We start from the raw sequence: 25,575 nt of genomic DNA, 5'->3' as shown, positions 1-25,575 counted from the left end.
GTTGTTGCAAATGAGGGGCTTTTATAATAATTTCCTATTAACATTAAATAGTTTACTTCTCTTAATTCCTGGAATAGGTTAGAACTCCTTTAAAATTATGAATATTGGCTGGGCGCGGTGGCTCATGCCTGTAATCCCAGCACTTTGGGAGGCTGAGGTGACATCAGGAGATTGAGGCCATCCTGGTCAACATGGCGAAACCCCGTCCCTACTAAAATACAAAAAATTAGCCAGGTGTGGTGATGCGCACCTGTAGTCCCAGCTACTCGGGAAGCTGAGGCAGGGGAATCACTTGAACCTGGGAGGCAGAGGTTGCAGTGAGCCAAGATTGTGCCACTGCACTCCAGCCTGATGACAGAGCAAGACTCCATCTCAAAAAAAAAAAAATTATGAATATTGATATTACTGAAAAATAATGATACTCTGAAGAGAGTAGTAATAAGTACATGTTATCTCCAGATTTCACTACTCTATTACTTCCCTCTTCAATCCTATCAGTGTTTATGATTTTCAGCAATAATGCATCTAAAATACTGAATATATGTAAAATACCAAAATAGTTATGTCTGAAATGATATAGTCTGAGATTTTCTTCCAAAGTACACAGGGTGGAGAGTGTATGCAGGTGAGGATGGAGCAGGATTGGCCATGGGTTAATGGCTTGTGGGATGGGGTGATGGGTATATGGAAGTTCATTATATTTTATTTTATAGTCAAATTTCTCCACAATAGTTTAAAAAAAGAGTATCTTGTTCAGAAGTATTCAAGCTTATGGTAAAGTGACACATTTGCTACCTCATTTGTAGTAATATAATTGAGGGCTTACAAGCAGGCAGCTGCTGTTCAAAGTGATAAACATGTATTAACTCATTAATCTTCATAAACTACCCTCTATGATAGATACTATTATCATCCCTGTTTTATGGGTTAGAGAACAAAGGCATGACAATTATTTAAAGTAATTGTCCCAAGTAATTTGCACATAGTAGTTAGAGGTAGAGCTGGTTCAACCCTGCACAGTCTGCCTTCAGAGCTTTGCTTCAATCCTCCATGCACACCTCTTCTAGGGCCGTTTCCTAAATCGAGAAATCGACAAATGAAGGTTCATTCACAGGAGCATACAGACACAATTTTGTGTCTCACATGGGGATCAGCACCCCAGGCCCCAGCTTGTGTTTGTCCACCTTGTAGCAGAAGACCAGCTTATGCCTTCTCTGAGAGCCTTCAGTGCTGTAGTCGCCCCACTTACAGAGCCCACTCCGTGCTCAAGGCCCTTCCGTCCCTGAGCAGTGAGGCAGAAACTTTGCTAATGGCTACCTCCCTGCATATTTTGTTAATAGCCATTGGCTGAATATGGGTCTTGAGGCTAGACTTGTGTGTCATTCATGAGAGGCAAAGGGAGTAAAGGGTAAAAATGCTATCTGGAGACAGTATGTTTCAGATTACATTCAGTTCAATGGCGGTTATTTCCCCGATCTTTCACTTTCTCTTTCTTGTTATAGTCATTGGTCAAAAAGTCAACATAGCTGCCAGGATGATGATGTACTTCCCAGGAATTGTGACCTGTGACTCTGTCACCTACAATGGCAGCAACCTACCAGCCTACTTTTTTAAAGAGCTTCCAAAGAAAGTTATGAAAGGTGTTGGAGATTCTGGACCATTCTATCAGTGTTTGGGCCTTAATGAAAAAGTGTGAGTGTGGGGCATTAATTTTGAAGTATATTTTAGTGAAGAAGAGGGAGAATTATGATAGCAAAGCATCAACCATTTAAGATTTGGAGCCAATCCAAGAAGTTGAAATCTATGCTTTCCCCAGACCAAGGCCCAGACTTCAAAATCCTCCATCTTTTCTCCATCCGACTGACACTATGACATGGCGGAAAATCCCATTCTCTCCTCAGATCTGAGAATCTGAGGGTGACTCTTCAAAGGTTGTACAAACCAAAGAATCCTCCCATCTGAGTATTTATTTACACCCAATGGACCCAATCACCAACCATTAAATATTTACTAATGATGCCAACCGTATGCCCAGGCATTGTTAGGGTTAGAAGAGTATAAGATATTATATCTCCTCTAAGTCTTTAGTGAAATACATTCCCCAAAAGCTCAGCATAGATTTGTGGGTGTCACTTTGAAGCTTAAAATCCTTCAGTGGCTTCTAGTCATTTCATGGTGATGATCAAATTCTTTGCAGTGATATACAAGGTACCACCTGCCTTTCCAACCTCATCTCCTTCTGTGCCCCCTCCTCTGGGATGTTTAAGTAGATTGTCCTCATCAGCACCCCCCCATCCCTGGTCTACTGGGAAAATCACAGTCAATTTTTGAAACCCAGCTCAAGGGTTTCATAGACATTCCTCTATGAATTTCCCATCCCAACTAGACAGTTAAGCTCTTTCCTCCTTTGTCTTCCTTCTTCCTCTTCCGTTTTTCCTCTGACAGCACATGCCTCTAGTAGAGCACTCCTCACCCTATATCACAATTATTCACTTGATATACTTCTCACTTGTTACACTGTGAACTCTGAAGATACTAATTATTTCTTTATTCTTATATCCCCAGTGGTTGGTATACAGTAGGTCCTCAATAATGATGAACAAATAAATAGCATGGAAAGCAGAAAGTTGTTATTCTTTATATTAGCAAGCTAGAATCAAGGTCTTCAAGGGTCAGATAACATAATCAGGGCTGCAGTTGGGTCAAGGTGTCTTTATTACTCACTTCAGTATTCCTGAGGCTTAGCACTGTGCTTGGCATACACAGGCCATCAATAAAGTGCGGGTTGAATAAATGAACGAATAATATTTTTAGTATTTATTAAACATCAGTTACTTTATCTCAAAATGTATAATTTAGTCATTTTTTTTTTAGACGGAGTCTTGCTGTGTTGCCAGGCTGGAGTGCAGTGGCGTGTTCTTGGCTCACTGCAACCTCTGCCTCCTGGGTTCAAGTGATTCTCCTGCCTCAACCTCCCAGTAGCTGGGACTACAGGCACGCACTACTACGCCCAGCTAATTTTTGTATTTTTGGTAGAGACGGGGTTTCACCATGTTGGCCAGGAGATGGTCTGGATCTCCTGACCTTGTGATCTGCCTGCCTCGGCCTCCCAAGGTGCTGGGGATATAGGCATGAGCCACAGCGCCCAGCCAATTTATTCTTAATATCGACCATATGAGACAGAAACTATTAAAATTTCCATTTTATAAATTTGAAAACTGAGGCTCAGAGATGTTAAAGGACTTGTCTATGGCCATTAATGAGCAATGGAGCTGAGATTCAGTCACAATAATGTGGCCTTACAGGCAATCACAAAGCCTCTGTGGTGTGCAAAAATAAACATTTATTTTTCTTACAAATGTGGGGTTCAATTGTTCTCGGCTGGATTTGGCTGATCTTGTCTTGCCTTATTCACATGCCTGGGGTTCAACAGGCTGTTGGCCAACCTAGGATGGCCTCAGTTTGGGTAACTGGGGCAATTTGGCTCTACGGGTCTCATCTTCCACCCGGCATGTTTGTCCTGGCAATATCGGAGGAGCAAGAGAACAGGCCCAGTGCAAAAGCATTTTTCAAGCCTCTTCCTATGTCTATGTTTGCAGGTATTCCATTGACAAAAGCATCCACAAGGCTGAGTCCAGAACGAAAGGACTCTGCCAAGTTACAGAGCAAGGGGCACAGATACAGGCACTGGGGCCGTTAATGCAGTCGGTTTACTATGCAAACCCAGGACTACATGATCCCAAAGCCTGCACTCTTCAAGATTTTTTTTTGTACCATCTCTGTAGATAAAAGAGTGTAGAAATACACATATAGATGTGAACAGGGCCTAGTTCCTGCCCTGAAAATTCACAATCAAGTAGGGAACCAGCATACAAAAAGTTAGCTGTACGTTACATGGGAACCTTTGGTATGTGCTACAAGAGAGGCATAACAAAGTAGTATTGTAGTTCAGAGAAGGGCATAATGAATTTTGACTAAAGGGCTTCTTTGAGAGATAGTACTATGGAGTGAGCAAACATCTGCAGCCTGGCCTACGTTTGGATACTGTCAGTATCCTGTGTTACCACCTGCTATGGGAACTTGGCAGTTAAACTCCTTGTGCCTGAATTTCCTCACTGGTAAAATGAACTTAATAATAGTACTTCTTTGTTGGTTTGAGATGGAGCTTTTCTCTTGTTGCCCAGGCTGGAGTGCAATGGCGTGATCTCGGCTCACTGCAACCTCCGCCTCCTGGGTTCAAGTGATTCTCCTGCCTCAGCCTCCAGAGTAACTGGGATTACAGGCGCATGCCACCACACGAGCTAATTTTTCTATTTTTAGTAGAAATGGGGTTTCACCATGTTGGTCAGGCTAGTGTCGAATTCCCGACCGCAGATGATACACCTGCCTCGACCTCCCAAAGTGCTGGGATTACGAGCATGAGGCCTTGTGCCCAGCCAGTAGTACTTTTTAACAGTGTTTTTGTCAGGATTTTTAAAATGATGCATATAAAAAGCACTTTGCGCCAGACACATAGCATGTGCTCAAAAAAGTTATGTTATTATTGTTTGAGCAATTGGTGGAATCTTTGCAGGATGTGTGACTCTGCCCCACATTAAAGTCTACTGGGTCATATATCAGGTGTCTGATCTCCCCAGAAAGGGGTTTCCTCTACCAGTGCAGAATCACCAAGCATTTATTGAACAATATGCCAGGTACTATGGTAAACAGATGCTACCTGAGTTCTTTGGAATTCAAGTAAGACCTTCTCCTCCTTTCTCCTTCTTTCGGGGTTTGCAACTCTTGAGTCAGGGGATAGACTCTTGTTAGCGATTGAGAAGGAAACTTTCTGGGAACTAAGAACTAGTCACTCTTGCTCTAATATTTCCCTGTTTTGAATCTAACAATCTGTTCTTTTTTTCTTCTCTTCAGCATGTTTGGTATGTCATACGTCATCTGCAACAGAAATGAGGGCTGCCCTTTGCTGGGTAGGTAGTAGGCCTTGATTTTAAACTTATTTATTGAATTATAACAAAACATGCAGAAAAGTACATCAATGATAAGTGTGTGCTTGATGAGTTATCACAAAATGAAAATATAATCATCATCCAGGGTAGGAAATAGAAAAATAGCAACACACCAGGATTGCTCTTTCCTACTTCCTTTCCCCAAGACTTCTAACACCCTTGATTACTTATGCCTGTTTAAAAAATTGATACAGATGGAATCATACATTGTATAATTATATATGCCTTATATCTAATTTCTCTTAGTGGTATGTTATATAATTCATCCATATTGTTGGGTGTGGCTGCAATTCATTCTCTATAATTCCTATGTAGTATCCCACGTTTATACATATACAACAATTTGCCCATTCTGTTGTTGTACAACATTCGGGTTATTTCTAGCTTTTGGTTCTTATGAGTAATATTGCCATCAGCATTCTTACACTAGTCTTTTGGTGAAGACATGTATGCATTTCTGTTGAGTACAATGTAGGAGTGAAATGTAGGAGTGAAATTGTTGGGACAAAGGGTGCAATTTTGGTAGATGATGCCAAATGGTTTTCTAAAGTGGCTGTATTTATTTATATGCTGACCAAGAATGTTAAGAGAGTTCCACTTGTGCTTTATCTTTGTCAACAGCTTAGTTTTATCAATCTTAATCCTTTTAATAATTCTGTTTGGTATATAGTGGTATCTTTTTGTGGTTTCCATTTGTATTTCCCTAATGTGGTTGAGCAGCTTTTTCGTAAGTTTATTGGCCGTTTGGATTTATTTATTTATTTATTTTGAGGCAGAGTCTCACTCTGTTGCCCAGGCTGGAGTGCAGTGGCATGATCTCATCTTACTGAAACCTCCACCTCCTGGGTTCAAGCGATTCTCGTGCCTCAGCCTCCCGAGTAGCTGGGATTACAGGCGCCCACCACCATGCCCAGCTAATTTTTGTATTTTTAGTGGAGATAGGGTTTCACCATGTTGGCCAGGATGGTCTTGAATTCCTAACTTCAAGTGATCTGCCCGCCCTGGCCTCCCAAAGTGTTGGGATTACAAGCATGAGCCACTGCCCCAGCCCAAACCCTTTTTTTTAAGTATCTGTACAATTTTTCACCAATTTTTCAACTGGGTTGTATTTTGATTATCTTTTGGAATTATTTACACATCCTAGAAATGGGTCTTTTGCCATTTGTTTGTACTGTATATCGCTTTCCAACTCTGTGCTTGCCTTTTTACTCTCTCAATTATGCATTTAATAAACAGAGTTCTTAATTTTAATGTAATCAAATTTACCTGTCTTTTATAGTTAGTGCTTCTGTCTACTATATGAGATAACCTTCCTCACCCAAAAGTCATAAAGATACTTTTCTACCATTTTTTTCAGAAATTTTGTTTTTACCTTTTATATTTAAGTCTACAATCCATTTGGAAGTGATATTTTTGTGATTCTTGGTGTTAGGGACCTTATTGTAAAAAAGATACCTTCAGATTAGACAGGGGAGTCAACCTAAAATGAGGTAGGGATATACCTATGAGAGAAGAGACCCAATGAAGATTGGCTTGTGGATTCCAAAGGCAGCCACTTCTAGCAGCACTTGTAATTTCCTTCTGTCAGACACGAACACCCCTGAAAGTCTTATCATAAGTTAAATCTTGGTCCTCACTGTGTTAGGGCAATTAAGAGGAGGCTCTGTCTCACACTTTGGAGAAATATCAGGCCACAGTCTTGGTGTCAGCAGAGCCTAAAGGAGGGTAACAGTTCCAGACTGCAAAAAATGCTTGGGGCAGCAGAAATGCCCAATTTTCACTTCAGGTAGTTTTCAGAATCTTCAAGCCAATCACTTCATTTAAGTCCAGATTCCCAAACTCCTGAAGCTACAGAGGAGAAGGAATACCCACTCTCACCCTCCTTTGAGGCCTTACTTTTCATCCTGGGATATGCTTATTTTAATAATTGACAGCAATGGAATCCTAACCTTCTTTCTACAAGATCGCAGACCCAATACAACAGTCACATTAGAACACGTTATGTGTATATTTCTTTTTTTTTTTTTTTTTTTGAGACAGAGTCTTGCTCTGTCCCCCAGGCTGGAGTGCAGTGGCACAATCTTGACCTACTGCAACCTCCACCTCCCAGGTTCAAGCGATTCTTCTGCCTCAGCCTCCCAAGTAGGTGGGACTACAGGTGTGCACCACCACACCCGGCTAATTTTTGTATTCTTAGTAGAGGTGGGGTTTCACCATGTTGGCCAGGCTGGTCTTGAACTCCTGATCTCAGGTGATCCAGCCACCTCGGCCTCCCAAAGTGTTGGGATTACAGGTGTGAGCCACTGAGCCCAGCCTATGAGTCTATTTCTCAGTCTGATCTAATTGCCTTTTTGCCCTGATTCCACCAGTATGACATAAAGAACAGGCCCACATACCTTTCCTCGAAGTTATAACCAAACACAGATTGTCAGAGGCTAGCAGCATGGGAAATGCCCTTCTTTCACAAGAGCTGCTATAAATGAAATTGCAACAACATGGTTGACAACAAAACTATAATAAATAAGTTGTGTTATATTATGCTTCTTATGTTCTTTAGAAAAAAGTTCTATTTTAATAATTAGGCCCACAAATTGGGTATAATTTAATATAATATAATTACATTTGTTTGTAATCTAATGAAAACAGAGAAAAAATTTTATGTTAATAATGCATTTAAATAGTCATTAAAAATAGTAACACAACAAACTACGAATCTATAAATTCTAAGGATATTTTGATAGCATCCCTGAAGTGGCTTCTGTCAAACAAAAAATAATCTAGGATGCTCCCCGGAGAGAATGGAGCTGCTTTTGAAAAGTTGAATAAAGTGGAAAAAGCATGCTAGGAAGTAAACAACGTAGGCAAGGTAGGTACGGATGAACAAGGAATGAAAAATTCGATAAGCCAAAACTCTCATTCATGATCTACCTAAATAGAAGTGTCAGTTCAACAGTAAAAAGTCTTACTAGTAAGAAAGAAAGTATGGTAATACAAACAATGTTTAAGAAAGTAAGATAAAAGTTAAAAAAGAAAAAAAAAGTACAAACCTGACGATTTTACTGGCTTCTCTAGCCCGGGTAACACTTAGTGGCTCTCCTCACCCAATCTAGTTTTAATTTATTACTCAGTCACTTCAACTCTGTTCTTACAAAACACCCTAGATCCTGTCAGCCCCTTCACTCTGTCACATCTACCCACCAAGGCTTACCCTAGTTGAGAGTGAGCTTAGGAAATCCAATGGATCTATGATCAAAGCCAATAGGCCTTGGGCACCTGACTTCATTACTCCAAGCCCATTTCCTCACTGGTAAAGTAAGAATTACATCACTTACCTGATATATGCATAGATGGAGTGCTTGGACATAATCTATACTAATAATCTCCTATCTACTGTTATTCTCCAATAAACTTCACTACTTGCCATTCCTAAATTAATTAATTAACTGTGGCTTTTTAGGGTAAAAAAATGCATACAACAGTCCCCAGTATTGACACTTTGCTTAGACAGAAACAAGGCGCGTGCATTTCAAGTTAAAGAGACAACCTCATTTTAGAATCCAGCTAAAGGTAATTCATAAGGTCCTACCTGTAGGTGTTCTGTATGAATAGAATACAGAGAGCTAGAAGAGTCAGCTATGCAGCCTTTTAAGCCTCATCTTATGAGTTCCTATGTGAGCTTCAGGCCAAAGAAAAAAGATCTCACAAATTGAGGTTCAAATGCATTTTCAGAAAGGGAATATTTCACTCAAAAGAAGCAATACAATCTGCTAAGTAGTTCTCACTAAGTCATACTCAGAAATTTGTATTACCAAGCAAAGCACTTAGCTTTTTATTAAACATCTACACTTGTATTAATGGTCCTTCAACAAAGACATCAGATAATACCTGGATATTATCAGAGCAAAGAAGGAATAGTTGGCTCTGAATGAGTCTCCAACTTTTTTGACAAAAATTGCTCACTGCTTAGAAATTACAATTCTTCCAGCTCCTTCCTGTCCACCCAGATTTCAAAGACTGTGAGCTGAGTTTCAGATTTCAGCCTGGGCATCCTGTTACAGTATTTAAAAACACATAAGAAAAATAACGGTTGTAACCCAAAGTGATTTTTTTCTTTTTCTTTTCCAAGTTTTTCATATTTTCTACAGTAAGCATATGTTAGTTTTATAATCAGAAAAAATCTACAATTTATTTTCATTAAGAATTTAAGTTACTTTTATGATAGAAATAATCTCTACATGATTTTTGAAAGCAAATTGAATTTTATTCCTGGTAATGCTTTTTGTAGCCCTGAATTAGTATAATTTTCATTTATAGAGGGCAAGTTTTCTTTATTACAGAATCAGAAGTAAAATTATTTTATCCACAATTGTTTAATGTAGAAAACCTAACTTTGATAAATTTATTTCCTAATGTAATAGTCTACAGATTACTTCTAGTGTGTTATTTAAAAAAACAAGCTTTAGAGTTAGATAGCCTTGGCTTACTTCCTGGTTGTGTAATCTAAGCAAATCTGAGTTTTCTACACTATAATTAAACGTTATAATGAACATTATAAGAATACTTTTCCTCACAGCCTCTAATCAAGTAACACTGTAAAACTACATAGTTAGCAAAAAAGCCCCCGGGAAGATTTAAAACATTTTGAAAGTTCATAGGGCTTCAAGAAAGTATGAACAATGCCATGGAAATTTCAATGATTTTTTTTTCTTTTTTTGAGACGGAGTTTCGCTCTTGTTGCCCAAGGCTGGAGTGCAATGGTGTGATCCCGGCTCACTGCAACCTCTGCCTCCTGGGTTCAAGCAATTTTCCAGCCTCAGCCTCCCAAGTAGCTAGGACTACAGGCACCTGCCACCACATCATTTTTTGTGTGTGTTTTTAGTAGAGACGGGGTTTCACCATGTTGGTCAGGCTGGTCTCAAACTTCTGACTGCAGATGATCTACCCACCTCAACCTCCCAAAGTGGTGGAATTACAGGTGGGAGCCAACGTGCCCGGCCCAAGGATATTTTTAGAAATGTTTCTATGTGTTTTTTTAAATATCCCTAGACTATTTTATATTGATGAGTTTGCTCTTTTTTAACATTAAAAATAACAGGACGTGATAAAGAGATCAAATACTTCATTGATACTATGAATGAATTTTTGATGTCTAACAGCAGCCAAGTCTTAATGTATGAGGCATTAATGGGATATGGAAAAAGCAAGATACTTATGGAAATCGGGTACCTGGCCCACGGTGAGAACCACAGGTAAGTGTCTTGGAATAATCATTCTGTGTGAACTCAGAATCCTGATTTATTTGGATGTTCCTCTCCTTCCTATAATTTGCCTTATGTAAATTATCCATAATCTACAATATTGGGTGCCATGACCCTTGTGCTGAATAGGTAACTAACAATAAACATATAGAACTAAGAAAAAGAGAAACTAGGTTGGCCCATGGATATCCTGATTTAATACCAGGTAGGGCTTGGTTATTCAAAGGTTCTTAAGTAATCCCAATAGTCAGACAGATAGAGAAACACTGGCATAGATGTTAAGATCAAGGCTAGATTTGGTCGGCAGAACAAACACATAAGTTTATTTAGCTAGCTGACAGGGAATCACTAGTTCAAACTATTTAGTCCTGAGACTGGGGGATAGAGAATGACAGGTCTTTGGATTTTTCCCTGGAAGATAGAGCTAATATACTTGACTCATGTTTATTAATTTTCATATAAGGAATATTATGAGGGCTATCTTTGGGACAATCTGTTCTACTTCCTCATGGAAGTAGACAATACAGTATTAAATAACAGTAGTGATGACCAGGACAATAAGGATGATGTCTCAAATCTTTTCCCCATCTAACCTAAACGGTATAAGGGGAAGATGCTTGTTAATATATATTATTTTTAGTTGTATCTCTATATCTCTATCCCATATGGAAGTCAGGCCTGAGAAAGGCCAGTTTTAAAACATCTTTACCATAGCTGAGGGGATAATTCGCAACAGTCAGAAAGTATTTGTTTATTTATGTATCCAATCATTTACTGAATTCCTACTATGTTCAGAAACTACTAAGTGCTGTATTCATTAGCCAGAGCCACTGTAAAAAAGTATTACAAATGGGTGGCTTACAAAAGAAATTTGTCTCATAGTTCTCAAAGGTAGGAGTCTGAGATCAAGGCATTTTTTTTTCTTCTCTGGACCATGAGGAAGAATCTGTTTCACGCCTATCTGCTAGCTTCTGGTGGTTGCTGGCCATCTTTGGTGTTCCAAAGATGGCTTGTAGAAGCATCACCCTGATCTCTGCCTTCATTTCACATGGCATTCTTCCTGTGTGTCATTTGTGTCCAAATTTCTCCTTTTTCTTGGGGTAGCAGTCATATTGGATTAGAGGTCCACCTACTCCAGCATGGTTTCATCTTAACTAATTATATCTGCAACTACCCTGTTTTCAAATAAAGTCACACTTTGAGGTCCTAGAGGCTAAGAACGTAACATATGAATTTTGTGGGGACATGTGTCAACCCATAACAAGTGCCAAAGCCCTGAATATGAATAAAGTCAATCTCTGCTCTTAAGGAGCTCTCACAGAAGAGGAGGAGAAAATAATGTGTTAGTCCATTTTCACACTGCTATAAAGAACTACCTGAGACTGGCTAATTTATAAAGAAAAGAGGTTTAATTGACTCACAGTCCAACATGGCTGGGGAGGCCTCAGGAAAATTGCAATCATGACAGAAGGCAAAGGAGAAGCAAGGGGTGTCTTACGTGGCAGCATGAGAGAGAGAGCAAAGGAGGAAGTGCAGAACTTTTAAACCATCAGATCTCATGAGAACTCCCTCAATATCATGAGAACAGCATGGGGGAAGCACTCTTCTGATCCAATCACCCCAATAACCTCCCAATAGGTCTCTCCCCTGACACTCGGGGATTATAGTTTGAGATGAGATTTGGGTGAGGACACAGAGCCAAACCATATCAGTAACAACAGAAGTACAATGTCGTGAGGGCAATGATAGAGATATGCGATAGAGAATTGTGGAAGTTCAGACACAGAGCCAAACCGTATCAGATAACAACAGAAGTAGAACGTAGTGAGGGCAATGATAGAGACACGTGGTAGAGAATTGCGGAAGTTCAGAGAAGAAAGGGTATGTAGCCAACCTTGGGGCATCAATGACAGTTTCCAGGAGGCTACACCTGAGCTGAGACTTACAGATGAACATCAGCTGAGGTAAGAAGTGATAGCACTCTGGGCTGAGGAGACAGCGTAAGCAAAGGCAAGGAGAGGAGAAACAGCTCTGAGCGTGCAGGGAACTCTCATCTGTGTGCTGTTGGTGAAGGGTAGATTGCTAGGCAGAGAGTGGCAAGAAAGGACACAATGAGGCTTTGGAAAGTCTTATGTGTCACATAAGGAGGCCTGGGTTCATGTCTTTAAGCAATGGGAGCTCCCAGTCCGAGGGTCATGATCCTGGATGGGGGTAGTGGCTTGCTACTGTGGTAGTACAGGGTGGCAGTAGGACTAGAAAGGAGAAAATTAGCTAGGTTAAATTAATCAGGGCTTAGAACAGGAGAATGAGGGAGTATTTCAGAAGCAGCAATAAAGAACCACTGCCAGATAGCTTGGAAAATCTCCATCATTACAGCTGAATATGAGAAGACAGAGTTTTCCTTCAATCTTTATTATTTTCAAAAATATATATTTAAAAATTCTCTTCTGATTATTTTCTCACAAACAGGATTATTGCCATTGAATTGACTAAGATCAGCTTCCATCAGACTTTCCATACCATCCAGATGCTCATAGCCAGTGTCCTAGGCCTGGACACTTGTAAACATTATAAAGAACGGCAGACCAACCTTCGAAATAAAGTCATGACACTGTTGGATGAAAAGTTCTACTGTCTTCTTAATGACATTTTCCTTGTTCAGGTAACTAGCTAGTATTATACTTCTGCACAAATAGCCATGGGCAGGCACAGCAACTCCTCCCTGGTGCTTTGTGACTTAGCATCTCTTTGGTCTATATATCTGGAGTATTCCGATGGTGAGTAAATGGAATCCTCTTTAGATGTGCATCCATATTCTTGACATATTAGAGGTATCTAGAAATACCACGCTCAAGAAAATCCAAATGGCCATTTGCTGACTCATTTTTTTCTTACCTTTCTATCATAGCTATCCTATACTAGCTACTCGGGGGCACAAAGTCACTCTGTTCCTACAAGTGATGTCAGCACAGACTGTGCCCTGTTTTTTCCTGAATTATCTAACACAGGGGTCCCCAACCCCTGGTACCAGATCATGGCCTGTTAGAAACCAGACCACACAGCAGGAGGTAAGCAGTGGGTGAGCAAGTCAAGCTTTGTCTCTATTTATAGCCACTTCCCACTGCTTGCATTGCCACCTAAGCTCCTCCTCTTGTCCATCAGCATCAGCATTAGATTCTCGTAGGAGCATGAACCCTATTGTGAACTACGCATGCAAGAGATATAGACTGTGTGCTCCTTATGAGACTCTAATGCCTGATGATCTGTCACTGAATCCCATCATCCCCAGATGGGACCATCTAGTTGCAAGGAAACAAACTCAGGGCTTCCACGGATTCTATCTACATTAAGGTGAGTTGTATAATTATTTCGTTATACATTACAATGCAATAATAGCAGTAAAGTGCACAATAAATGTAATGCAACTGAATCATCCCAAAATCATCCCCCTTGCCCCAGTTCATGGAAAAATTATCTTCCACAGAACTGGTCCTTCATGCCAAAAAGGTTAGGACCACTTACCTACCACGTGAGGATTTTAAGACACAGAACAGTTAAGTGTTTTGCCCAAAGTTGCACTGCCAATAGTTTCCTTTGCTATTTTCCCATACTCAATATTCTCATAATTCTTTGTATAGTTCCCTATTTCTCGGGAGATTTCCAGGATGAGCACCTTGAAAAAGCAAAAGCAGTTGGAAGTATTGTTTATGAAGATCTTGGAGCAGGTAAGAGCATCTGTGGGTCAAGAAGTTGGGGAACAAAACTGGGCAAATCACCACAAAGCCAGGTGGTTTGAGGGGTTCAGACCACATTGGCAAGAGGCTTTTGAAGTATGTGAAGGCTTTATCTTAAAGTGCTTCATTGTCCTCCATCCTCCCAAACCTCAAGCTAAAGGTCTGTTTAGAATTTAGATGCCTTGAAAATAGTTATTTAACATTACTCCTAGGAGTCTGACCTCTCTCAGCACTCTTTTTTTCATCTTTTGTTGAGATGTAACATACCAAAGTGGTTACGTATGCATGCTCTGTAGTCAGACTACTGAGGTTTGAACCCCTAGGCCTATCACTTGCTACCTGAGCAACCCTGAGCAGTGACTTACCCTCTCTATGTTTCTGTTTTATCATCTATCAAATGAAAGAAAATAGTACCTAGCTCACAGGGATGTAAGGTTTAAATGACTAAATTGTATGTAGAAACACTTAGAATAGTGCCTCTTTCATGAGAAACACTCTAGTGTTAACTCTCTCTCTCTTTGTCTCCCAGTAATCTCATGACTGTCTACTATATGTTGATCACCAAATTTATATTTCAGTCTCCACCTCTCTTATAAACACCAAAACCATATCCCCAAGAATCTTCTATATATTCCCCTTGGATGTAGTGACTCATGCTGAGTTAAGCGTCTAATGCCAAATTCGTATTTTCACTATAGTGCCCTTTCTTCCTCATCCTGATCCTTGATTTCATTAGTAGCAAATTACGCCATCCTGCATCACTTAAAGTTATCCTTGCCTTCTTTTTCACCCACACTCCCACATTTACTCACTGCCTAGAAAATAGTCCTACTATTTTCACTTGAGACAGTCTCTGGAATCTCCTTGTCCTCTCTTCCTATTGCCATATTTCAGGCTCTTATCATCTTTTTCTGGACTATTTCCTTAGATTTCCAAATAATCTCTGTGCTTCATACCTCTCCATTCCAATTCATCCTTCATGTAATTATCAGAGTACATGCAAATCACACCAACCCATACTTTATACTCTCCAAGTAAGTCCGAGTGGTAATAAGATAAAAGCCAAAAGATTTCCTTTTAACCTAGAGAAATGCCACTCATCGTTCAAGGTCACCTCTTTGGTGAGAACTTCCCCAGATCACTAGGCATGACTATTTCTTTTTCCACCAGGCTTCCATAAGGCTTTGAACACATTTCCAGATATACTATACACTTGATACTATTATGGTATGTTGTCATTCATTACTTGTATATCTGTTTGTCTCTCCCTCAGGAAATTGTGAGCTTTTTTTTTGAGATGGAATTTCACTTCTGTTGTCCAGGCTGGAGTGCAATGGCACCGTCTCGGCTCACTGCAACCTCTGCCTCCTGGGTTCAAGTGATTCTCCTGCCTTAGCCTCCCAAGTAGCTGGGACTACAGGCACGCGCCACCACACCTGGCTAATTTTTGTATTTTTAGTAGAGACGGGGTTTCACCATGTTAGCCAGGCTAGTATCAAATTCCTGACCTCATTATCTGCCCACCTCAGCTTCCCAAACTCCTGACCTCATGATCTGTCCACCTCAGCTGGGATTACAGGCATGAGCCACCGTGCCCGGCCTGTAAGCTTCTTAAGAACAGAGAGTCTCTTAACATTTCTGTATCACTATTGATGAGCAATGTGCCTGGTACATAGTAAATGATCGAAATAAGTTTGTGGCATTGTATTATATTTGTAATACAGCCTTCTTCTTCTCTGCTTCAGGTCATAGGCAAGAGAACATCAGTAGTTTCTAAATATCAGGCTTTAGACTGTTGGTATCACAAGTATTTACAGGAAGCTCCTTTAAAAATATGGATTTGTGAGTCCTAACTCTGAAGATTAAAAAAATAGGATTTGGATTGGGCCTAGGAATCTATTTAGTTGTTTACTTTTGTTTTCAAACTTTTCAGTTGGTACCGAAGCAGAATCTTGTTTGGAAACCGCTACTAAGGTTGTGCTTTAGGTGCTGACAAGTCTTTGGACCATTAACTATCTGTGTGACCTTGGCCAAATTACTTAACCTCTCTGTGCCCAAATTTTCTCAGGAAATAGATTCAATAGTACCACTTTATATGGATGTCGTGAGGATTAAATTAGTTAATTATATAAAGAGCATCCCGGAGTGCTTGGAACATAGTAAGTGCAATGTAAGTGTTGGCTTTTTTTCACATTAGAGAGAACCCAATCCTCATTTTAAATTGGAAGAAACCAAGCCAATGTTTAATTATTGAATTCATGCTTTTTTTTTTGTTGTTCCTGCTTTATTCTCTTCAATGTATGAATTATTCATTAGCAAGGCTATCCTAAGATTAAAACTTACATTTCTGTCTGCCCCATCTTTTTAAAGATACCAGTGAAAATCAAAACAATGTAGTGCTAACCTCCTCACTAATTAAATTGTTCTCAGGATTAGTCAAGGGCTAGGTATTTGGTGACACAATGGGGCTGTAGGAGTAGACTTAGGTGTATGTGAACAAGGCAGGTTGTAACACTTTATAATGACTATGAAGCACAAAGAGAAAGAATGGGCTAACCCAATCTCTTCTCAGAGGGAAACAAAAAGCAGGCATTAGCAGTCTGGAGCAGTGAAAACTGGGGAGAGGGTTGTCTTCATTGTGACATCGTACACAGTGGTAAGGCAGAGCCTGCTACGCAAGTGGTTGACCCTAAAATGTAGGCTCCATGTTTTGTTTGAGACTGTATTCCCAGTACTTAGAACAGCACCTAACCCTAATAGATGCATAATAAATGCTAAATGAGTGCATAAATACTTCAGACTACTTAGGGAAGGATAGTCTATATGAGAAAAGGACATACGATCTGTGTTTTAAGTGTAACACATACCACAGTTCAAACTAGAATAGCATCAGCTGCCCACAGGGTGAGGACTAGTTTCGTTTAGCACCTAGGCCAGCGGGGGTGGTCAGTAAGCATGTGTTGAATACATGTTGGTTGAATAAATGTCAAGTAGATTTCCCCAGGAGAACTTCATTGTTCAATAGATTAAAATGACTCGTAGTTAACAAATCAGTTCTTTTTATGTAATGGGCACTTTCAGTTGGCTTTTGCGAGTACCCCTAAAATCCCATCTATCCTACAAATCTGCACTATCTTTACACAAAGTTTTGACCAAATAAGTCCATTCCAGCCAGCTCTGTTCAAATAGCCACAAATTCTAAGTTAATGGAATATAAATTAATGCAAAGTTACAGGAAAGAAAAGATTGAACTTAGCTAGTGCTTTCGCTGCATCATAAGCAAACCACGAAATTCAATGGATACATATGCATACCCATACACATGTAAAAAAACCTGACACCCTATAGTGTTTCTCTTTCTATTTCTCCATCCTGTCCAGACAGTGAAAGAGGAAAGGATTATTTTTATCATTGATGAGGCCCAATATGTAGATCCGACCTCCTGGGCATTTATGGAGAAGCTTATCCGGACTGTTCCTATCTTCATCATTATGTCCCTGTGTCCCTTCGTTGACATTCCCTGTGCAGCTGCCACTGCCATAATGAAGAACAGGAAAACCACCTACATCACCACTGGTCCAATACAGCCTGATGACATCTGCACCAAGGTCTGTCTTGACCTCAATGTAAGCAGCATCCCCAAAGAACTGGACTCGTAAGTAACCTCTTTCTATTCTGAGCTCTTGACATGTGCATTCATTCCCTGGGTCCAGCCTTCATCAGATTTCTTAGTGTGTGTCTTGAAGTGCGTATTTCAGTGTCTTTTCTGGCTCCTCCATTTGTTTTTGTTTTTGTTTTTTTGAGAACAAAGTCTCACTCTGTTGCCGAGGCTGGAGTGTGATGGTTTGATCCTCTTTCTCCCAGGTTCAAGTGTCTCCAGCCTCAGCATCCCAAGTAGCTGGAATTACAGGCATGTGCCACCATACCCAGCTAATTTTGTATTTTTAGTAGAGATGGGGTTTCTCCATGTTGGTCAGGCTGGTCTCAAACTCCCGACCTCAGGTGATCTGATGCCTTGGCCTCCCAAAGTGTTGGGATTACAGGTGTGAGCCACTGTGCCTGGCCAGCCCCATCTTTTAAAAAAATTTTCTTTTCTTCTTTTGAGACAGGGTCTTGCTCTGTCACCCAGGCTGGAGTGTGGTGGTGCCATCATGGCTCACTGTAGCCTCAACCTCCTGGACTCAAGCCATCCTCCTCCCTCAGCTTTCCAAGTAGCCAGGACTACAGGTGTCCACCCCTGGTATAACTTTTTGATTTCTGTAGAAATGGGGTCTCACAGTGTTGCCCAGGCTGGTCTTGAATTCCTGGACTCAAGCAATCCTTTCATCTCAGCCTCCCAAGTTGCTGAGATTACAGGCGTGAGCCACTATGTTTGGCCTGGTCCACCTTTTGAAGGGGCCATTCATAATGCTTGGTAGGATAGATGTTGCTCACCTTTTCCATGTTGTCTCCCTGTTATGCCTTCTCAAACTTTGCTTAGTGGGTTTATTTCACTTTCATCATGGGGGGTATATTCACTTTAACATACAGTGACTAACAGCATTGTTGTGGGCAAGTGACAGGAAAGGCAAACCGGTAAGCCTTAAAGACCATGACCTGCAACTAAGCAAGGTCTCATCTGGCTGACAATGGTGTGGTCTGGTATTGGTGTTCTCTGCCTATGGCAGACGTGGAAAGCTGATTCACTGGTGAGTGCTCTCTGAGCTTTTCAGTGATTCCTCTCCTGGGGTCTTGACAGCAGTCACCTTAACAACATAGACAGTGTTTCTTCTTTAGCTGGCTATTTACAGCCCATCTTAGTATCTGCAATGAGGTTGTTGCTTCTGGAAGAAAGATGTCTTGGACAAAGGCTCATTTAAGATAACTCCAGGCACAATTTTGGCCCTTTCTTTTTTTTTTTTTTGAGACAGAGTCTTGCTCTGTCACTCAGGCTGGAGTGCAGTGGTGGGATCTTGGCTCACTGCAACCTCCTCTTCCCAGGTTCAAGTGATTCTCCTGCCTCAGCCTCCCAAGTAGCTTGCTCTACTGCCACCACGCCCGGCTAATTTTTTGTATTTTTAGTAGAGATGGGGTTTCACCGTGTTAGCCAGGATGGTCTTGATCTCCTGACCTCATGATCCGCCCACCTTAGCCTCCCAAAGTGCTAGGATTACAGGCACGAGCCACCGTGCCTGGTCTCTCTCTGTTTAAATTATATAAAACACATATATCTTTCCAAAGTCAAAAAGGTACATCCTCAGTCTTGCTTCCCTCCCTTATCCTCTAAGTAACCATTTGGATTTTTTGCTTATCCTTCCAATGTCTCTTTTAAAAAATATAAAGTGTGTGTACACTTATTGCATACACACATAAGTGAAATAAAACGTAAAAAAAGCAATGCCTCAAAATTGAAAACAAACAGAAACAAACGAAGAATGAGAAGAAATTATTTTCAACTGATTGAGAAGACTCAAATGTTTTTCCTTCCTAAAAGATGTATCTTCAATGTAAACAGACTGCCTTGTTTTCACTACAGGTACCTGGTGGAGAAAAGCGGTGGGATTCCATTTTACTGTGAAGAATTGCTTAAAAGCCTAGAACATCACAATGTACTCATTTTCCAACAAATAGAGTCTGAGGAAAAGACAAATATGAACTGGAATGGCCTATTCCGTAAGTCCCGTGTCGATGGTTCTTTTTTACTCTGTTGTGCATGACTTAAGTCTTCATTCAGAGAAGGTAGGAAGAATGGGCTATTCCATAGGCTGCTTCCTGTAGAGTCAGAGGGTTCTGGGGAACCAAGAATTATTGGATCTGATATACCAGATTGTAAGAGAACTTAACATTGCCTGGGACTCAATGGACTGGGCTAAAGAATGTCTAAGTATGGTCAGGCATGGCAGCACATGCCTGAATCTCAGCACTTTGACTAAAAATACAAAAATTAGCCAGGTGTGATGGTGGGCACCTGTAATCCCAGCTACTTCAGAGGCTGAGGCAGGAGAATCACTTGAGCCCGAGAGGCAGAGGTTGAAGTGAGCCAAGATCATGCCACTGCACTCCAGCCTAGACAACAGAGTTAGACTCAATCTCAAAAACAAAATATGTAACTATAGTAGAAATGACAGAACATTGACAAATCTTAAGGCCCAGAACTGAAGGCCAGCTTCATTATTATCTTCAAAAAAACCTTTCCTTTCTTGCTAGAGGTAAAATTTCTACTACAAAGTAAGTTATCAACAAAGATCCCATGCTACAGGAATGTACACAGGAATGAAATCTGAAGTGATGGCATGAAGGAGACCATTTGGAATTTTTAGGAAAATAATTTTAGTGCAGGGAGAAGGGTGGGGGCCAGAGGATGGGGTAAGAATACAAGATAGAAAGTAGAGGATCAAGGCTATAGCAAATGGGGCAAAGGCTGACAACAGGCGAATCTGAGTGAAGAGTATACTGTTGTCTATCACCCTTTTATTTTTTTCACACAATTGAATTACATTATGAGATTATCCTATTTATTTATCTACTGTTTAATGTTTGTCTCCCATTAGAATGTGAGCTCTGTGAGGCAGGGAGTCTTGTGCTCTCCTGAATCCCCAGTACTAGGAAGAGTCCTAGTACCTAGAGGCACTCAGTCAATACTGGTTGAGTGATGGAAAGAATAATTGTGTCAGTGCTAGGTCCTGGAAGGGGAAATAAGCATAAGAGAGCATGGACCACATCATACCTTTGAGCCCCACCCTCCTATTCCCAACACACACACACACGACCCCTTTTTTGGTATGCTACCCTACCTTGGCTTCCCGGACCCCATATTCCTCCCATTCTCCTCTCTCACCTCTCTGACCAGTCCTCAGATGCTCCTTGGCTCTCTTCCTGGGTCTACTCCTCCTGGGAGGACATTCTTCAAGTTCTATCCTTAACCCTCTCCTTTTGCTAGCTTTCTAGAATTGGAAACAACTCTTTCCCCAGTTGTTTTCATTTGCTCATCTATTTCTCAGTCTGTGTGTGTGTGTGTGTGTGTATTCTCCAACCCTAACCTCACCCTTAATTCCACACTCATATTTCCAATTGCCCATTGAACTATTCCACAGATTCCCTTGCACTTAATACATCTAAAACTTCATGTGTTATCCTCCCTCCTCAACCACCCCTCCCTCTGTACTCCACGTCTCTGTCACTTCTATCACTGTCTTGTTTAGGCCTCATTTCCTCTTTATCTTTAGTACCTGCTTTCTCCTTGCTGAACGGCTTACCTGGTTCTATCCGTCCTCACTTCTTGACATTCCATCGTCATAGCTCCTTACATGGTCTTCCTAGTCTCTGGCCTTTCCCAGATGCTGCTTCCAGTGCTACCTTCCTAAATATGGCTGGTTGGATTACTCCTATCTCCTCTTTGGAAATCTGTGATCTTTCCCTGTTGTCTATAAAGTCCAGTCTTCATAGTATGGGGTTTAATGCCCTCCATGCTCTGTTCCCAAACTAACTCTCAGAACACATGTCCCACAGTAGCACTTTAGCCACGTTGGGCCACTCCATTCCCCTAACTCACTAAGTACTCTGAGGCTCCTGTGCCTTTGTGTTGGCCTCTATTCCACTTTCCTCTTAGAATATCTCTTCATCCTTCAAAGATCAATCAAAATACTTCCACCTCTGTCAAGCCTTTCGGAATCCACCACGTCTGATTTAATTGTTATTTTCTGTTCCCTCAACATGTTATTCTTTGCTCTTCAGCTCTTAAGTCACTCATCCTGGTGTTATAATTAGTTACTTATATATCGGTCTCTATAGATTTTTAAGCCTCTTGAGGGCTGGAAGCATGTGTTATTCATGTTTATAGCCTTCACTGGATCTGTTGCACAGAAAGTCCTTAATAAATATGTTCTGTATTGAGTTGAAGTCTCTGATGCTTACTGTTTGTGCCCAGTCACATGGCACTCCTTTGCTGCCTGGCAGTCTAGCTCTTTGTGTACATGACTTAGAGCTCCAGGAAATAAGGAACTTGGTTTTATTCACCTTCCTATTTCCACCTCACCTAGCATAGTTCTGCAGCTACCAAGGACTACATGAATGGCTGAAGGAAGAGAAAAATCACTCATTTTGGAGTACTAGGAAACCAAATTACTAGGCACATTTACTATTCAAACTTCACCATTTAAAATATCTTTCTGATAGCAGCCGTGTCTTAATTAGAGTACAGTGCCCCACAGAATGTGTTTGTATCTGAGTGTGGGTATGTAAATCTATACATACAAATATATGTTACTGTATACTGTAATACATTCTGATAATCTGTGAATCAAATGTTTGTAAAACCTTTATGGAAGACATCAATAGTGCCAATTCTTTAGGTTGGGCAGGGTTAGCAGAGGGAGACAAAACATTTTTAAGTACATCTAAATTTTCATAAATCAGTTTTACTTAAAACAGGGTTTCCAGGGGCCCGGTGTGGTGTGGCTCATGCCTGTAATCCCAGAACTTTAGGAGGCCGAAGCAGGCAGATCACTTGAGGTCAGGAGTTCAAGACCAGCCTGGCCAACATGGTGAAACCTGTGTCTACAAAAATTAGCCAGGCATAGTGGTGGGCACCTGTAATCCCAGCTACTTGGGAGGCTAAGGCAGGAGAATCACTTGGAACTGGGAGGTGGAGGTTGCAGTGAACCAAGATTGCACCACTGCACTCCAGCCTCGGCAACAGAGACTCCATCTCAAAAAAATAAATAAAAATGTAAAAACCCAAGGTTTCTAGAATATTTGATGAGCCAATATACATCTCTGCCCACGCTTCCTCACATGAGATCTGTCTCAAAGTTCATTAGAAAATCAGACCTTGTAAGACAGGATAATGACTCAACTTTTCTTCCCTTTTGTACCCCTGTAGAGAATTTCATTAAGCCAACAGAGAAGTTAAAAATGTTTACTTCCCATAGTAATAGGAAAGGTGAAGAAGTCTGTCAGCTTGCAAGTGGGGTCAGATTGGAAAACATGTCACCCCCAGCGCCATTAAAAGGTAAGAAAATCTGACCTGGTATTTATTTTCTAGTTCCTAAACTCCACTTTGGCTTTCTCTAGAATGTCTGTTTTTAAAAGGAAAAAGAAAAACAGCAACACAGGTTGTTTGTTTGCTCTGTACTGCCTGAAGCAGTGAGAAGGCTTCAGGGTAGGCTTGGCTTTTCTTCTAATTAAGAGCCATCTTTCCCCCAGACTCTGGGATCTGCATAAAAGAATGAAGTATTGTACATTTTCAATTCAACAGAAACAAAATAATGAGGAAGAAAATACAATACTATTTCCTGCCATCCACTTTTATGAGAAAGAAATGGCAAGAGTTTTATATGAAAGATGTATTATTATTCTTTTAAAGAAAAATGACTTTCAAGGAATGTTTTAGTATGAACTCAACTCTAATTCCTGCCATCCATAAGTGACTTTAAATGTTTAGAAAGATGGCCTAGGGACATCTCAAGGTCCTCAATCTTTAAAAGAGTGGCACTTATGTTTTGTTCACTGTGTCTACTAATATAAGAAGGTGGTGGCTCACACCTGTAATCCCAGCACTTTGGGAGGCCGAGGCAGATGGATCACCTGAGGTCAGGAGTTCGAGACCAGCCTGGCCAACATGGTGAAACCCTGTCTCTCCAAAAACTACAAAAAATTAGACGGGCATGGTGGTGAGTGTCTGTAATCCGGAGGCTGAGGCAAGAGAATCACTTGAATCTGGGAGGTGGAGGTTGCAGTGGGCCGAGATGGCACCATTGCACTCCAGCCTGGGCAACAAGAGTGAAACTTCGTCAAAAAAAAAAAACAGACAGAAAGACAGAAAAAAGAAAGAAAGGAAGGAAGGAAGGAAGAAGGTGGACTAGCTTAGGCTGCTACTTTGTTCTTTGGAGAAGTTGAAAAGTTCCAATTTTGTCCCTAACAGAAGGATATCCTAGTCAAAATGTCCAGGAAGCCACATGAGCTACGATACTCAAACTTAGATGAAAAGTTGGGATAGGAGCTGTGAACTCTGACACTTGGTTATGACTCAGAGATGATAATGTATGTCATGAGAATACATAAATTTTTAGGGAAGATAGAAGCTAGGAGTTTCTAGGAGAAAGAGGAGCCAGAGAAGAAGATAGAAGCATCAGCGGAGGAAGGCACAGGAATGGCAGACCCTGCTCCTTCTGAAAACAGTGATTACAATGTCCTCTCCTCTCCTCAAACATGCTTGTCACACTTTAGCACAAAATCAGAACACCATGTAATCGATCTTAATTTTGTCAGGTCATTGTGCCATGTGTCTTTCCAGGCCATATGCCTGTATCTTCAGTACTCCCAGTACAAGTGCTATCCACAAATTAGGTGCTTAACAAATACTTCTTTTGACTTAGCTTGTCTGAGTTTCTTTCAACAAGAACTATAGAGCAGGATGGTTGTCCACCTCCTCTTGTATTTGATAAAGACAAATAACAAGTTCTCTACTATGTGGCCTTCTACCTACAGAAATCTCTCTGGTCCAGCTGGATAGCATGAGCCTTTCCCACCAAATGCTGGTGAGATGTGCTGCCATCATTGGTGTGACCTTCACGACTGAGCTGTTGTTTGAGATTCTCCCCTGTTGGAATATGAAGATGATGATCAAGGCCCTGGCAACCCTAGTAGAATCTAACATTTTTTATTGTTTCCGGACTGGCAAGGAGCTTCAAGCGGCTCTGAAACAGAACGAGGCCTCATTTGAGGTGCATTATCGCTCCTTGTCTCTGAGGCCCAGTGAAGGGATGGGTGAGTAGCACCTGGAGTGACCTAATTTCCTCTCAAGACCCACCTAGATCAAAGAATTGACCTATATTAGGTAGAAGGGGCAGATCTGTTGCCCACTGCCTGGCTGATCTGTTGGCCACTGCTCTCTCTAGATCACGAGGAAGAGGAAGAGCTTCGTGAACTGCAGAGCAAAGTGATCGAGTGCCACATCATCCGATTCTGTAGCCCTATCATGCAGAAAACAGCCTATGAGCTGTGGCTCAAGGACCAGAGAAATGCCATGCATTTGAAATGTGCCCGCTTTTTAGAAGAAAATGCCCACAGATGTGACCACTGCCGAAGCAGGGACTTCATTCCCTATCACCACCTTACAGTGAATATTCGGCTCAACACTTTAGACATGGATGCTGTTAAAGAGATGGCTGAGTTTCCTGGATTTCAAAGTAACCTATTTCATTTTAATATTATCCTAACTGTTCTTGGGAAATCTAGAGACTAAGATCTAGAAGGAGTGCGTGTAGACCTTGAGGGTTCCAAGACCCATAGGGGCTTGGGCACAAAGAATGATGAGACTGCAGCAGCCTAGGCCAATGAGGAAGAGAAGAGCATGGGAGTGTACCTGTATCGAGTCTAGCAGAACCAGCCTCACAATGAGCCTGTCAGGGAGGGTTTGGGGATAGGGGCTCTGGCAAAACAGGGTGTGACCAGAGCTCAAAAGAAAATATCCCGCTTAATTCACATTAAGGGATGAAATCCAAAGGGCCTGGGGGGTACAATCTGACATAGTGATACGTTTCTTGGTAGATAAGAATATTGTTGCTTTGTTGGTCTAGTTTGAAACAGGTTCCAGTG

At 41.0% G+C, this 25,575-nt stretch overlaps 1 protein-coding gene across 1 annotated transcript in view; it reads left to right on the top strand.

Annotated features, from left to right (window-relative positions):
- ADCY10 (adenylate cyclase 10) overlaps window positions 1–25,575 on the top strand; it is a 92,759-nt gene that overhangs the window by 37,818 nt on the left and 29,366 nt on the right. Inside the window, exons 12-21 of the mRNA XM_064370711.1 lie at window positions 1,503–1,692; window positions 4,912–4,967; window positions 10,102–10,255; window positions 12,734–12,926; window positions 13,903–13,989; window positions 17,379–17,653; window positions 19,514–19,650; window positions 22,859–22,987; window positions 24,466–24,744; window positions 24,876–25,166. Of these exons, the coding sequence (XP_064226781.1) occupies window positions 1,503–1,692; window positions 4,912–4,967; window positions 10,102–10,255; window positions 12,734–12,926; window positions 13,903–13,989; window positions 17,379–17,653; window positions 19,514–19,650; window positions 22,859–22,987; window positions 24,466–24,744; window positions 24,876–25,166 (1,791 nt within the window). The remainder of the gene's footprint in view (window positions 1–1,502; window positions 1,693–4,911; window positions 4,968–10,101; window positions 10,256–12,733; window positions 12,927–13,902; window positions 13,990–17,378; window positions 17,654–19,513; window positions 19,651–22,858; window positions 22,988–24,465; window positions 24,745–24,875; window positions 25,167–25,575) is intronic.

Source organism: Aotus nancymaae, unplaced genomic scaffold, assembly GCF_030222135.1.
Source record: "Aotus nancymaae isolate 86718 unplaced genomic scaffold, 86718_ANA_hifiasm-v0.15.2.pri h1tg000108l, whole genome shotgun sequence".
Lineage (NCBI taxonomy): Eukaryota > Metazoa > Chordata > Mammalia > Primates > Aotidae > Aotus > Aotus nancymaae.
The sequence above is the reverse complement of the archived record's forward strand: the minus strand, read 5'-3'. Positions and strand labels throughout refer to the sequence as shown.